The 14,205-nt window shown below is 40.2% G+C and overlaps 1 protein-coding gene and 1 long non-coding RNA gene across 2 annotated transcripts in view; one reads left to right on the top strand and one right to left on the bottom strand.

Moving 5' to 3' along the window:
* The window catches only part of VPS13A (vacuolar protein sorting 13 homolog A), a 124,575-nt gene that overhangs the window by 87,080 nt on the left and 23,290 nt on the right, over positions 1-14,205 (bottom strand). The window contains exons 18-20 of the mRNA XM_067315406.1: positions 13,173-13,374; positions 12,969-13,083; positions 9,562-9,698 (exon numbers count right to left, since the gene is read on the bottom strand). Of these exons, the coding sequence (XP_067171507.1) occupies positions 9,562-9,698; positions 12,969-13,083; positions 13,173-13,374 (454 nt within the window). The remainder of the gene's footprint in view (positions 1-9,561; positions 9,699-12,968; positions 13,084-13,172; positions 13,375-14,205) is intronic.
* Positions 60-7,279, top strand: LOC136995284 (uncharacterized). Its single transcript, XR_010886839.1, has 2 exons — positions 60-784; positions 4,831-7,279. It is a non-coding gene; the product is annotated as an uncharacterized lncRNA (long non-coding RNA).

Raw genomic sequence — 14,205 nt, 5'->3', positions numbered from 1 at the left:
GTTCTTTAGTATTTTACCAATATCAGTTCTTTGGTATTTTACATTTATATGTGTGATAGGTGCTAGTTTGTTACATCAAATCGGGAAGTGATTTTACGGTGAAACGAGGCGCTAATTACGGGCTAAACCCACAACATCCTGCAATAAGGGCATGTACCCCGCCTGAGACAATTAAGTGGAGCCAGCGAGGCGGCGATGTTAGTTTAGATAGCCTAATATGGCAATGGCGAGGTCACACAATTGTAAAATATATGCATGACCTGAGGGTCACCACACACAACGCAGAGGAAGACTCCAGCCTTCATCCCCACGACCACCAGAAGGCTGAAGAAGACCCCCTAGCAACAGCCGGCGCAGCCGCAGAAGTTACAGGAAGTGCCACATATACCTGGAGCTGGAATCGCATATAAGGAGACTGTGAGGGGGGGATCGCGCGCGCCGTTGGTGGAGCAGGAGACTCCCCGGCCGCCCAGCGCTGTTTTGCTTACTTGTGACTTGCTCAATTATTTTATTAAATTGGAGTTTATGCAACCCGGCCCGAGTGGTTGTCAATTTGTCGCGATTACCTATAACAATTTGGTGCCGTGACTCGGATACAGGCTTCCCTGGTTTCGGGACTCTGACTCAGGGGAGGCGCCCCATCCCATCTTCGGATGGCCCCTGAGTGGGTAGTTCCCCTACCAGAACCTGTATTTCCGAACCCTAAATCAGGACAAGTAAGCAAAAGAACTGCAGTACCCCATAAACTTTGTGCACGAAGATCCGGACGAAGACTCAGGACTGAGTGAGTATATGTATGCGGTTCCGTTCGGTTGGGGTGGGATCCCCGGAGCACGTGAGAAGTCCCCAGGGGAGTGCGGACCCTCCAGGAGAGGGGGTCCTTGGTGCGGACCCTCCAGGAGAGGGGGTCCTTGTGTAACAGGGGACGGAGTGAGTGCGGACCCTCCAGGAGAGGGGGTCCTTGCGTACGGTGTGAGTGCGGACCCTCCAGGAGAGGGGGTCCTTGTGTAATAGGGGACCGAAAAGGGGCACCCGTCGGCCGACTGGGCCGCCCTCTGCGAAGGGACAACTGTCCTAGCAGATAAAGACTCGGGTGGTGTGAGTGCGGTCCCCTGCAGAAAGAGAGAGAGTTGTAATAGGGGACCGAAAAGGGGCACCCGTCGGCCGACTGGGCCGCCCTCTGCGAAGGGACAACCGTCCTAGCAGATAAAGACTCGGGTGGTGTGAGTGCGGTCCCCTGCGGAGAGAAAGAGAGTGACTGAGGGGAGTGCTCCGGAAGATGGGACAGAAAAAGAGCAAGTCTTCTGATCCCATAGAGGTTACCCTAATGATTAAGCATTAGGATGATTGGCCTTCTAGGAAAGGCAAAAGTAAAAAAGAAAAATGGTATATTACCCCCTTTACTGGCCAATATATGGGTCTTTTGAAAATTGGATATGACAGGCTCTAAATATATATGTGAATTCAAAGGAGCCTTTTAGTTTAGAAGAAAGTGAGTATGCTAGTTTATGGATAAGACCAGATACTCAAACCATGATATTTACCCTGAAAGAGAAGGGTTCGAGGAAGAAAAGCAAAATATTGGAGGAACTTCCCGTTTCTCCTCCCCCCTATATTCCCTCAGCTCCAGCTCAAAACCCAATACCAGCTCCTCCTCGTAGCCCCCCCCAACGACCCCGGACTGGGATCTAGACCCTCCTAGTTCCCCAGAAGAAACCCGAAGGGTCACGAGGAGTCAAACGAGGGGAGGTGGGCGACCTGATCAGCTGTACCCCTTGCGAGAACTCCCCATGGGAGGACCGCAACCAGGAATGGGTTTTGTGTCCATGCCCCTGAGTTCAGGGGACGTACGGGATTTAAGAAGGAAATGGGGAATTTATTAGAAGATCCTTTAGGGGTGGCTGAAAAATTAGATCATTTTTTAGGTCCTAGCCTTTATACATGGGAGGAATTACAATCCATCTTAAGCATATTATTTACGGCGGAAGAAAGGGAAATGATCCGTAGGGCTGGGATGCGGATTTGGGATCAACAACACCAACAAGGTCCCGCAGCAGATATTAAATGGCCCACCCAACGGCCGGACTGGGACAATCAGAATGCTGAGCATCGGACACATATGTCCGATCTGAGAACCATAATAGTTCAGGGAATCTGTTCCCAGGGGGCAAAATATTAATAAGGCCTTCATGGAACAACAAAAGAAGGATGAGACACCAACAGAATGGCTCGAGAGACTTAGGAAAAATCTGCAACTTTATTCCGGGGTAGACCCCAGTACCCCTGTGGGACAGGCTCTATTGAAAACACAGTTTGTAGCAAAGGCCTTTCCAGGTATCAGAAGGAAGCTAGAGAAGTTTTCTTACAGCAAAAAGTGCATAGCTTCATTTTTAAGATGAGCTTGAAGAGGCACTTTCAAAGAGTTGATGTAGGAGGGGTCAGAGTCTTCTGTGTATTTTTCTGCTGCTCTGAGTGGCAGTGCAGCACAAAGCAGCTGAAAAATGAATTGGACTTTCCTGTGATTCAGGCTTGGAACGCTTTCCAAAAGTCCTCTTCCCCATGACTCCTAAATTATGGGTTGGGTATCAGAGGGAGAATAGGGTGCTCCATAGCACCCATCATAGAGTCAGGTGGTGGGTCAGAATCTTGACCCTTTTGGAAGAGTATTGGGTTGAGCTTTGGATACAGTGAGTCAATTTCTGTTTTAACCATGCAATGGCAAAAAAAAAAAAAAAAAAAAATCACCACGGGCCACTGATGGCAGAGGGGAGCCAGCCTCACCAGCACTGATGATTCCACCCTCACTGCTTGTGTCGTGTGGAATTGCTGTTGCTGGAGACAGCCCTCATCAAATTCAAGGTAATTTTACAAAGCTGACATCTCTTTGAGCCGCAGCCACTGTTCATGGCCTTTGGAAGGCTAAATGAAAAAGCCTCTCAATGAAGCGGTGTTGATTTCATTTTTCATTAAATTGCAGCTCTGTGTATTTTACCTGCTTACTGACTCTTTTAGCTAGCTGGGGCATCACAGTATTGCACTCAAATTATTGCGAAAATATTTGCATTCTAATGCTATGAGGACTTGTGTCCCTATGTAGGATATAATGTAGCTGTGTGCTTTGTAAACAGAAAAACAGCAACTCCATTACCAGAAAATTTCTTTTTGAAGCAAATTCCCATTTTATATTGTAGAGGGTAAAATATTTCTGAGATGCTAACAGCTAGACCACTGGCAAGAGTAAGGGTTTGATAGCAAATTTTATCCCTTGCTGTGTAAAGAAACAGTTGTTAAGGCTTTTAGAAATGTGGAGCCAAAAGGAGGGGGAAGAATCCAGTAAAAATACATTTGTTTTGGGAGGCTTCTTGACTTCCTTTCTGTGCATGCTATCAGGGTACGCTATTGTAGATGGGAAGTCTCTAGAGTTAATAGAATCAGGGCCCCTAGACAAAACTCGGTCGGCCCAGGCTTGTGAATTGTATGCGGTTTTTAGAGCCTTAGAAATTTTAAAAGGTAAAATAGGGACTATATACACCGACTCCAAATACGCTTATGGAGTAGTACATACATTTGGAAAAATATGGGAAGAAAGAGGACTGATTAATTCACAAGGGAAGAATTTGGTGCATGAAAAATTAATTAGGAAAACCTTAGAAGCTCTGAGGGGACCTCGGAGAATTGCGATAGTACACGTTAGGGGCCATCAAAAGGGTACATCTTACCACATAAGGGGAAATAATCTAGTAGATGAAGAGGCAAGAAAGGCAGCTTTACATTTATTGTCTGAAGGAAAAGAGGGCCACGATAAGCTAAATACCAGGATGAGTTTTACTAAACAGGAAATAGATAAATTACGACAAATAGGAGCCATAGAAAAAGAAGGTAAATGGGTGCTACCCGATGATAGAGAAATTGTATCCAAAGGCGTGGCTTGGAGAATAATGAAAGAATTCCACCGACAGACTCATTGGGGAGTGCAAGCATTAGTGGACCAGTTTGGAACCAAGTATATGTGCATTGGAATATATGACATAGCAAAAAGACTAGTGGGAGAATGTTTGACCTGTCAGAAGGTTAACAAGCAGCACCTCAGAGAAAAAGTCCCAGGGGGACGATCAATAGCCAAGAGGCCGTTTGAGAAAATACAGGTTGACTTTACAGAACTCCCAAAAGTGGGCAGGTATAAACACCTATTAGTTATAGTAGATCATTTAACTTACTTTGTAGAAGCCTTTCCCGTAGCCCGAGCAACTGCGAAATCGGTAGCTAAGATATTGTTAGAAAATATCATACCCCGGTATGGGAATGTAGTAGTCATAGACTCAGACAGGGGACCACATTTCACATCCAAAGTCATTAAAGAAACATTAGATCCTTTAGGAATCAAGTGGGAGTATCACACTCCTTGGCATCCTCAAAGTTCAGGACAGGTAGAGAGGATGAATGGGGAAATAAAAAAACAGTTAACGAAGCTAATGATGGAAACCCAGATGAATTGGATTAAGTGTCTACCTTTAGCTTTGTTGAATATACGAACTCAGCCCAGAACTGACGCAGGAGTCTCCCCTTTTGAAATGTTATACGGGATGCCATATGATTTAGAAATACCGAAAGAACATCCTAAAGTAGAAGAGAGATTATTACAGAAATATATTACAGAGCTTATGAAGAGAAGACAAGAATTGATAAAGAAAGGACTAATAGTACAGAGACCTCCACTGGATGTAGCCATTCACCGAGTTAACCCTGGAGACAAGGTTTTAATTAAAACCTGGAAAGACTCATCCTTGACTCCCCACTGGGAGGGACCTTTTCTTGTCTTGCTTACCACAGACACTGCTATTCGCACCGCAGAGCGAGGATGGACACATGCCAGCAGAATTAAAGGGCCGATCTCAGAAACATCGTGGGAAGCCTTTGGAAACCCGGACAATTTAAAAGTAACCTTTAAGAAGAAACCTAGAAACCTCGATAAGTAAGACCACATTTTGTAAAAACCTCACATTGTATTTGTTATCTCTTTGTGTGTTATGAATGTAGGATTTGTAAAGAGAAGTAGTGGACTCATTGGTAGTACGGGTACCTCCCTAGCGGCAGTTGTCGCCTTTGTTATGGCAAATTGACCTATTTGACATTAAAAGGGATCTCAAGAAAAGATCGGTGGAATGGTGGGAAGCTTTTGCTAAAGGGGTACAACCAGAGAAAGGTTGTACCTACGCCAACCACCCCGATCACATAAGGCCAAATTGAAAACACCAATTGTAGGTGGACTGTGCCGTATGTTGAGTGTCACTCTGGAGAACTGGGAGGCCTTTAAAAATCCAAAAAGCTCATACAGGAGGTTCCCCTGAAGAATACGGCTGCTGTCGAGAAGACGGTACACCCTGCTGCTCTGAGCAAAAGAGTAGGCAGAGGAGACAGAGACGTATGGAAACTGTGGGGATTGAGGCCGATAAGCCACTTCCTAAGCAGGGATACCCAAAATTGTAAGGCCCAGACTCTTTAAAGTCCCAGAGACACTTGGCATCACGGATCGCCCCTCCAAGGCATTAAGGGTTTGTAAAATATCCGTTAGCCAAGCCATGGGTCCACTACTCCTCTGGAAGATGATTGTGCTGGGCTTAATAGGAGGACGAATCAAAGGGGAAAATAATATACACCAACCCCTTAAGTGGTCATTAATAAGGTGGGAGGATCAAACAGTGATCCAAGTACGAAATGTACCTGGGAGTCCTACATTCACTGCTACTTTATGTGAGTTGGTGCCTATTGAACCATGTCTAAATCATATGGGGTTTTACTTTTGTCCTAGTTCTAATCCTGGGCGAGGATACTGTAACTACCCAAACTCTTATTATTGTGCTTATTGGGGATGTGAAACTATAGCCTCTGATTGGACTCCAGAAGCAGGGTTAGATAAGTTTTTATCAGTAAAATGGGGGCCTTCTGGGTGCACCCCCCCCCCTAAAAAGGATTTCCAGCTGGGGTATCGGGGAAATCCCCACTATACCCCCCCCAGGAACTTGTAAACATTTAGTGATAAATATCACCCATCCAGAAGATCCGGGATGGTTTTTGGGAAAGACCTGGGGAGTCCGGTACTGGGAGTCCGGGACCGATAGAGGTGGATTAATTTTCATAAGGAAAGAAAGTGTGCAATCCATTCCTCAAGCAATAGGGCCGAATCTAGTTATAGCAGAAACTGGAATTTCCTCCCTAATGAAGCAACAGCAAGACCTTAGCACCCTACGGGCGGCTGTAGATGAAGACTTGAAACGAATAGAAAAATCCATCACAGCCTTAGAAAAGTCGTTAATATCACTATCAGAAGTGGTGTTACAAAACAGAAGAGGGATGGACCTCTTATTTTTACAACAGGGAGGATTGTGTGCAGCCCTAGGAGAAGAATGTTGTTTTTACGCGGATCATACAGGAGTTGTCAGGGATACTATGGCAAAGCTGAGAGAAGGCCTTGAAAGACGTAAAAAAGAAAGAGAAGCCCAGCAAGGGTGGTATAAGTCATGGTTCAGTCAGGCTCCCTGGCTAACAACCTTATTGTCTACCAATGCGGGTCTATTGGCTTTATTAGTACTTGTGTTCACCTTTGGACTGTGTATAGTAAATAGAATAATTAACTTAGCAAAAAGCAGACTCGAAGCCGCCCACCTACTGTTGATAAGAGGTCAATATGAACAACTAAACGAAGATGAGAGTAAGCATAACCCTGTGCTCTCCCTAGCACAGGAGGCTGTTGTTCGATTTGATGAACAAACTAGAAAGGACCAAAACAAAAAGGGGGGATTGTGATAGGTGCTAGTTTGTTACATCAAATCGGGAAGTGATTTTACGGTGAAACGAGGCGCTAATTACGGGCTAAACCCACAACATCCTGCAATAAGGGCATGTACCCCGCCTGAGACAATTAAGTGGAGCCAGCGAGGCGGCGATGTTAGTTTAGATAGCCTAATATGGCAATGGCGAGGTCACACAATTGTAAAATATATGCATGACCTGAGGGTCACCACACACAACGCAGAGGAAGACTCCAGCCTTCATCCCCACGACCACCAGAAGGCTGAAGAAGACCCCCTAGCAACAGCCGGCGCAGCCGCAGAAGTTACAGGAAGTGCCACATATACCTGGAGCTGGAATCGCATATAAGGAGACTGTGAGGGGGGGATCGCGCGCGCCGTTGGTGGAGCAGGAGACTCCCCGGCCGCCCAGCGCTGTTTTGCTTACTTGTGACTTGCTCAATTATTTTATTAAATTGGAGTTTATGCAACCCGGCCCGAGTGGTTGTCAATTTGTCGCGTTTACCTATAACATATGTGTTGTCTCTGCTATTCATCTCTGTCCAAATGTGGCTGTCCTCATCTTTCAATATCTAATAATTTTGGCATCCATATCTACTTTTGCCAGATTTGGACAGTATTCAAGAGAAGGCTCATAATAATGAAACAAGTTTAAGTATTAACGTCCATGACATAGGATTTCTTTCTTCACTGCTGCTCAACTTGATATTTTACATTAAAAATACAACTTGCAGATTGAAAAGCCTGTGATTAAAAGAATTCAGAATTATCAAATTAATACTGCTTGTGCAACCTTAATTAAATCCATTTATGGATATGCTCTGAGATACAGTTTTAATTATATGTGCTATTTTCTCCCCACAGGACTTGAACTCATACACTGCATAACTGGGGGAAGGAGACTGTTTGTTTTGTATTAAACACGCTCCTTCAATGAATGTTCTGCAGCTTATTTAAGCATGTATCACTCAAAGTGAATATGGAATTGTTAATCACCTCCTGGGAAGCATCTAACTAACTTTTCTCTTTTGATACTGCCTGGCTTCCTTCACCTTACTTTCTAATTTCTGTTAAAGGATAGGAACCAAACCAACAGTCATATTCACTACACAATTATTCACTCATTTCAGAAAAAAACTCAAACACAAGTTTACTGGAGTTTGATTTTGAAACCTTAGTATTAAAAAAAAAAAAAGAAAGAAAAAAAAAAAAAAGGTCTAGTAGGCAGAACTCATCTACTCCCAAACATGAAGGAGCAAAAGCGTTTGGATCTTTAGATCCTCAGCATCAATTTCCATGACTTATGCTGAGAAAAAACAATGGAGCATAATAGATTTTCTGCCAGATGCAATAACTTAAGGTTCTACATAGAAATAATTACAGATCTTTCGTCAGAAGTTCCATTTTCCTCCAACTTGATTTTAATGCAAAAGCTTCTTCCTGTCATAAGGTTCTACCCTCTACCAATCCCTAAAGCTCCTTCCTCCTTATGTTCTGTATATATTGCGTTTCTATGCATTTCAGACAAGGCCAGGTAGCAGTATTTTTCCGGGAAAAGAGCAGTTAAATTACTGTCTGTTTGTGAGCTAGCTGCAACAGACATTCTTTGGCAGCAGACCAGCCAGACTACTGGCAAAGGCTGTCCTCAGCTTTTAGAGCTCTGGGACAGAGCTTGTCTGAAGCACACAACTGATATACAGCTTAACTACCAAACTCTGTAAAGCCCCAAATAATCATCAGCATCCAGAAGAGCATCCCTATCACCAGGTCAAATTTCCAGTCACTGAAGTAAATAATCTACCCAACAAAAACTAAAAACTCTGCTAGAGCTTTTCAGTAAAATGGTTGAAAATTTGAGCTATTTTAGTATCTACAAAACAACATTTTCCACTAATTTTACTTTTTGAATACCTGAAATTCTCTAACTGAAATGTGTCCTCAGAAACCCAGCCTGTGATAGAGACATAGAAAACTTTTTCTTTAGTAAGGTTTTGAGCTTTGAAGCACAATCTTATAAAAAAGAGTGTAAGGCAATCTAAATAAATAATAAGTAGCAGAATCATCCTTACCCAGAGTACTGATAACAACAAAAATTAAACTGCCAATATACAAGCGAAGGAATTTGTCCTGCAAGGACACAAGTCTATCAATGAGTAAGAAGATTGACACTTGCATGTAGGAACAGTATTTTCTATGTTTTTCTAGTGCTAAAGTATCATTCTAAAGGTGCTACTAATCTACCTTTTCAACTTCTCTTTTGTATAAATGTCTTAAAAATGCAGACCAAAGTGGCTCCAATTTTAACCAAGTTATTTTGTACATCACTAATGTTTACACTTTTTCCTCACTTTAAAGAAAACTGAATGAGAAAAAGACAATGACAGGAGTAATATTAAAAATAAGAAGATCATTTAACCATGTATGTGTGTATGTATGTAAAAACTTTACTACTTTATATTCTAAGACAAAAGAATTGTCCAAACCTTTTCACATAACTGTTCAAAACTTCAACAGGTGTTTTATTTTGGGGGAGCACCATTTTCTAACAATTCTTTCGAGTTGAAAGAATCTGTTCACAACAGTTCACTAAATTTAGTCTTGACTGGAAAGCAAATTTAAAATAAAAACCTAATACGTAAACTGAAAGACGAACATTTACTTAACCAGTTATGTAAAATACAAATTCAACAAACTGGAAGTTACAAAAAAGCCTATCATTTCTAGTAAGTTACTTCATTATGTACCTACATACCTTAAGACTACCAAGATCCAAAAGCAGTAAGTTTGATGTACAGTCATAGAATCCTTTTTGTGGAACAATGATGTATGAAGCCATGAGGTTAATTTTGAGGTCAAGAACTTTCTGGGTTTCAATAACATACAACAAACCTGAAATAATAAAATCGGTAAACACAATCTGAGTAATATATATGGATTCTATATGTAATAATATATAGAAGCCACAAAATAAAAAGAAGTTATAATAGAAATTAAAAGTCTAAATGAACTATGAACGCTAGATAACTAATTTTCTTTCAGCAAGACCACTAGCATCTGAAGCTGAAACAATTCAATGTGAAGAATAAATTTAAAAATCATAATCTATACCTTCACTCAATACAGCGCTCACTGTTTCCTATACTGTGTAGAGTGTGCATACACTTCCTACTTGTCTGCACTCTGCACAGACAGGTACTCATCTCTTTCAGCAAACCACTTCTTTCTGCACGAAAACGTTTTTGTTTCTCCTTTCATCTCCCACTGCTGCTATGGACATCTTATTACTCATACCAAGTTTAATTACAGGTGCAGATGCATTTTAGATTTCTTTTGAACCAACAATTTCTGACAGTCTTTAAAGATGCACCAAGAACAGATGGCACGATGACGCTGAATAATGCTAATTCACAAGCAGAAACAGCAATACAACATATGTAATTTGAATAAAAATTTTATATTAAGCAGCGATGAAACGAGAAGAACCGGAATTTGTGCTAACTCTGCGGATTCACAAACTAGATTGTTTCAAAAGGTCTGTTATGGAGACTGACCAACCACACTGACCAAACTACCAGTGTTGTGAGATAAAGTTCACGCTGATTCTACTGAATCTGCATCTGCAACTTCAAGACCAGAAAGTACAAGGTCTTACCAAGTTCTATTAATAAATAAATAAATAAATCAGCTGGTCAGGAACTTCAGACTGTCAGGATATTTGAGACCAAATTCTGGATTTTGTTCTTCTGAAGAGGAACAAATAGTCTTACTTCAACTAGTACAAATAGTACTTACTTACTGAAAACTGCCTTATACTGCAGCCATAACCCATTAAGTATTTACCATGGGCAATGTGAGGATACCACAAAAACTGGAGATAATAAATGATGATGACGACAACATAAGACTGCAGAACACCCACATGCGTAAGGAGCAAGAGTGGAGTGTAAACAGCTTAGATTTCAGAATACAGGATAATATTATCATGCAAGATATACAAGCAACTTTGTTGATCGATTCAAGTAATCAGGATGAAAGCTGTTAAAACTCTTCCAATATTATCAACAGTCATCCTGCCACAGGAGAGCTAGCTAGTTTAGTCAATGAAGCTAGCTAGGGAATATGGATGGCAACCATATTCCAAAATTTCCAAGATAAACTTTTTATTAATCCAATTCATTTTAAGACTTCTTTAGTTTTTCATGCTTAACTGTATGAGAGTAACATAGGAAATTCTAAAAAAGCTTTTTATTCTTTCCTCTTCAACTGGCAATAGAACCCAGATAAGTCCATAAATTGAACTCTGGAAAACCATGCTTTTTGTAATGTCTTTCAGTGTTGCTGAAAATCATTCCTATTTTGGGGTAGTGGGTTCCTTGACTTCTGTAGTTCACAGGGCCCCAGTATTTTCTCAGCTATCTCCTACTGCTCTAAAGACAAGCATTAGACTTATTTCTTGAGAGGGCTGCAAGTCTGAACACAATTGTATTGATATTGGGCCTTTTTTTCTGTTTTTCTCTGAAATTAGGATAGTTCTTTGCAACAGAATATTCTGCAGGTGGAGAACTCATATTTCACTTGAGATTAGTCTTCATCCCCTGATAACTTTCTGAATCTCAGACTAAATTTCATAAGCAATCTATAACACATTTTAGAGATTATGATCAGGCTTTTAATTCTTGAGTGGAATAACTTCTGGATTTTTATGGACTTTTTTCCACAAGATACTGAATCTTTTGTGATCTGAACCAGCGTTCACTGTTGATGAGCAGAAAACCAAACATATTACATTTAAGCAGCTGTTTTTATGAAGCTAATTTCAGGAATGAACTATGATATCAATATACTCAGTATCGCTAATGGCTCTTTAATGGATAAACACTACTACAGTATATCATCAATTAATTAGTAGATTACATAACATTTAATATGGATAAATATTTTCAGAACAAGAAGGCTTGGATAACTCTTACTCAAGACTGGATGATACCTCTGACCTGACATTAATTACTTGATAAACTAGTGCTGGAGAATTTTCCTGTGGGAAATGTACTACCATGACAATACTTTAGAAGGACAAGCAAGATAATCCACCTAACTACAGACTGGTTAATCTGACATCAATCCTCAATAAAACAGTATAAAATTTCACACAAAATTCATTCAATGAAGAACTAAAGAACAGAAATATAATTGATGCCAATTTCATTCACGAGGCTAGCTTGATAAAAGCAATTGCTTACACATAGTATGCTTGAGTTTTTGTAATATGTTTCACTCACTAGCACAGAGCATTTTGATTTTTAAAATGTATAGTTTAAATATTAACAGGTTAAAAACTTAAATGAGGTAGGAATAATCCAATAATTCCTAAAAAAAGGAATTTTAATATATATAATCTTCTCCCTCAGCATCCTCTCCCGCTTAGGTTCAGGATGCTGAGCTGGACATCTCTGGTCTACAGAGCCTCAACCATTCTCATCCAAACAGGTTCATTTCACACATTTCAAAGGTAGCCCCAAGGGAATTCACCATTTTCATTCATGTGTTGAAATACAAGATCTCTAGAGATAAAAATTAAGATAACATGAAAACTAGAGGAATGGTTTCAATGCTGAGTACTTGGTAATCAGAAAGATTAGCTTATATGACTCGATCTGAGTCAATCCAGACCAAAAAAAGAACATTCACTGAGGAATAAAGAACATGGAAAACATCTACAAAAGCCGGACAGTGTCTGGAAAAGCAACAACGTTGAAAAGGATTTAGGAGGTTCAGAGGACCAATATCTCAGTATCAGCAGCTCAAGAGTATGGCACAATTAAAGTCATTCAGATGTGCAGATGAACAAAAACACAGAAAAGCTGAAAGTAAACTATTTTTAACTCTGTATGAAGTTCAACAGTATCATTTCTGAAACACTACCTCAGGATATGGGGCATATTTTATAAAGAAAGTTATAAAGCTGAAAAAGATACAGACATAAAATTATCCAATACCTAGAACAAGTGCTTCATAATGATATTAAAGAATTCAACCTATTGAAGTTTTCTTTTAGTAAACCATGACTTGGGTCCACGTATCCCTGTAGAGAAGGATATTAAGTAATTTCATATTCCTAGAATTTAAAAGTGTGCAACCAGAAGAACACGCAGTACTTGCCTGTTGATGTTTTCTCACGAAACTCTTCAAGCTTCATCAGAGTTGCTGAGGTCAACTGCTCCAAATGTACATCTTTTGGAGGCCTGAAGAAATCCACTAAATTATTTACTGTCCTCTGTTAAAATAAAGGAACAATCATAAATGACATATTTATGATTACATAATATTTTTTAAAACTTAGAATTTATTCAAACATTTACTTACTGCATCATATATTATTTCCAATGGCTGTGATTCTATTCTAAGCCTCTGATCTGCTTTTTCATCTAAAGGATTAGTCTCAAACATTATGCTCAAGAGTGAGGTACTATTATCTGAATAGACTGTTCGAGAAGACAGCAGACAGGGTGTACATTTCTCCTGTGACATGCCTGTAACTTCAAGTGAACTTATTTTTGTTTCAAATCTGTACAAAAAAGTAAACAGCATAGAAATTACATTTGAATAACTCGCTTGATGCAATTACATGATAAGAGTATAAGCAACCAGCTGAAAGCAAAATAAATATATCCTTGCCCCGTGACATGTATAACTAGCTTAGTTTAAGAATATATTAGGCATATATTAGTATGTTACCTGTTTCCTATTTCATTAACTTTTGCATCTATTACCCACCTTTAACTAAATGAGAAAGCGCGTTCAAGTTATTCTCCTTATATATGTTTCATGAAAACAGGTGTCAGGGTAGGGAATAGAGATCCAAACAGAAACGCTGTAGAATGAGCTCAAGAATTAGATAGCACAGAATTTATTCTGGGAAACAGACATGCAGCAAAGAAAGGGAAGGGTTTCCGTGCAGAGAAATAAAAGAAATACCACAAGAGGAGCACAAGACTAATAGCTTCACTGCTCATGACACATCTGGAGAATTTTTCTGGATTTGGGATTTTTTTTTCCCCAATCACCCTGTCTACCTTTGTAACAGCTTTCAGTTGGAGATCTTTCTCCCCCAGCACTCAAAGAAATACGTTTCACTAAACAGATGTAGCATTTTCCTTCTTTTTGGTCAGAAGGATAGCATAAATATAAACAGAAAAGCTGCAAGTAGAACTTAAAACAACAACAATAACAAACAATAACAAAATTCTGCATAAAATTCAGCAGGATCAATAGTGCCTCAGGGTCTTCAATAGGTTATACTAATATGCCCTAAAGCAGAGAGGACAAGGTTTAAAATAGGAAGGCTATCCTTTCCCAGAATTTTTAGGTCATCATATTTGAAATGAAAATAAAATAT

This window comes from Apteryx mantelli, chromosome Z (assembly GCF_036417845.1).
Source record: "Apteryx mantelli isolate bAptMan1 chromosome Z, bAptMan1.hap1, whole genome shotgun sequence".
In the NCBI taxonomy this organism is placed as follows: Eukaryota; Metazoa; Chordata; class Aves; order Apterygiformes; family Apterygidae; genus Apteryx; species Apteryx mantelli.
This window is presented reverse-complemented; position numbering and strand designations above follow the sequence as displayed.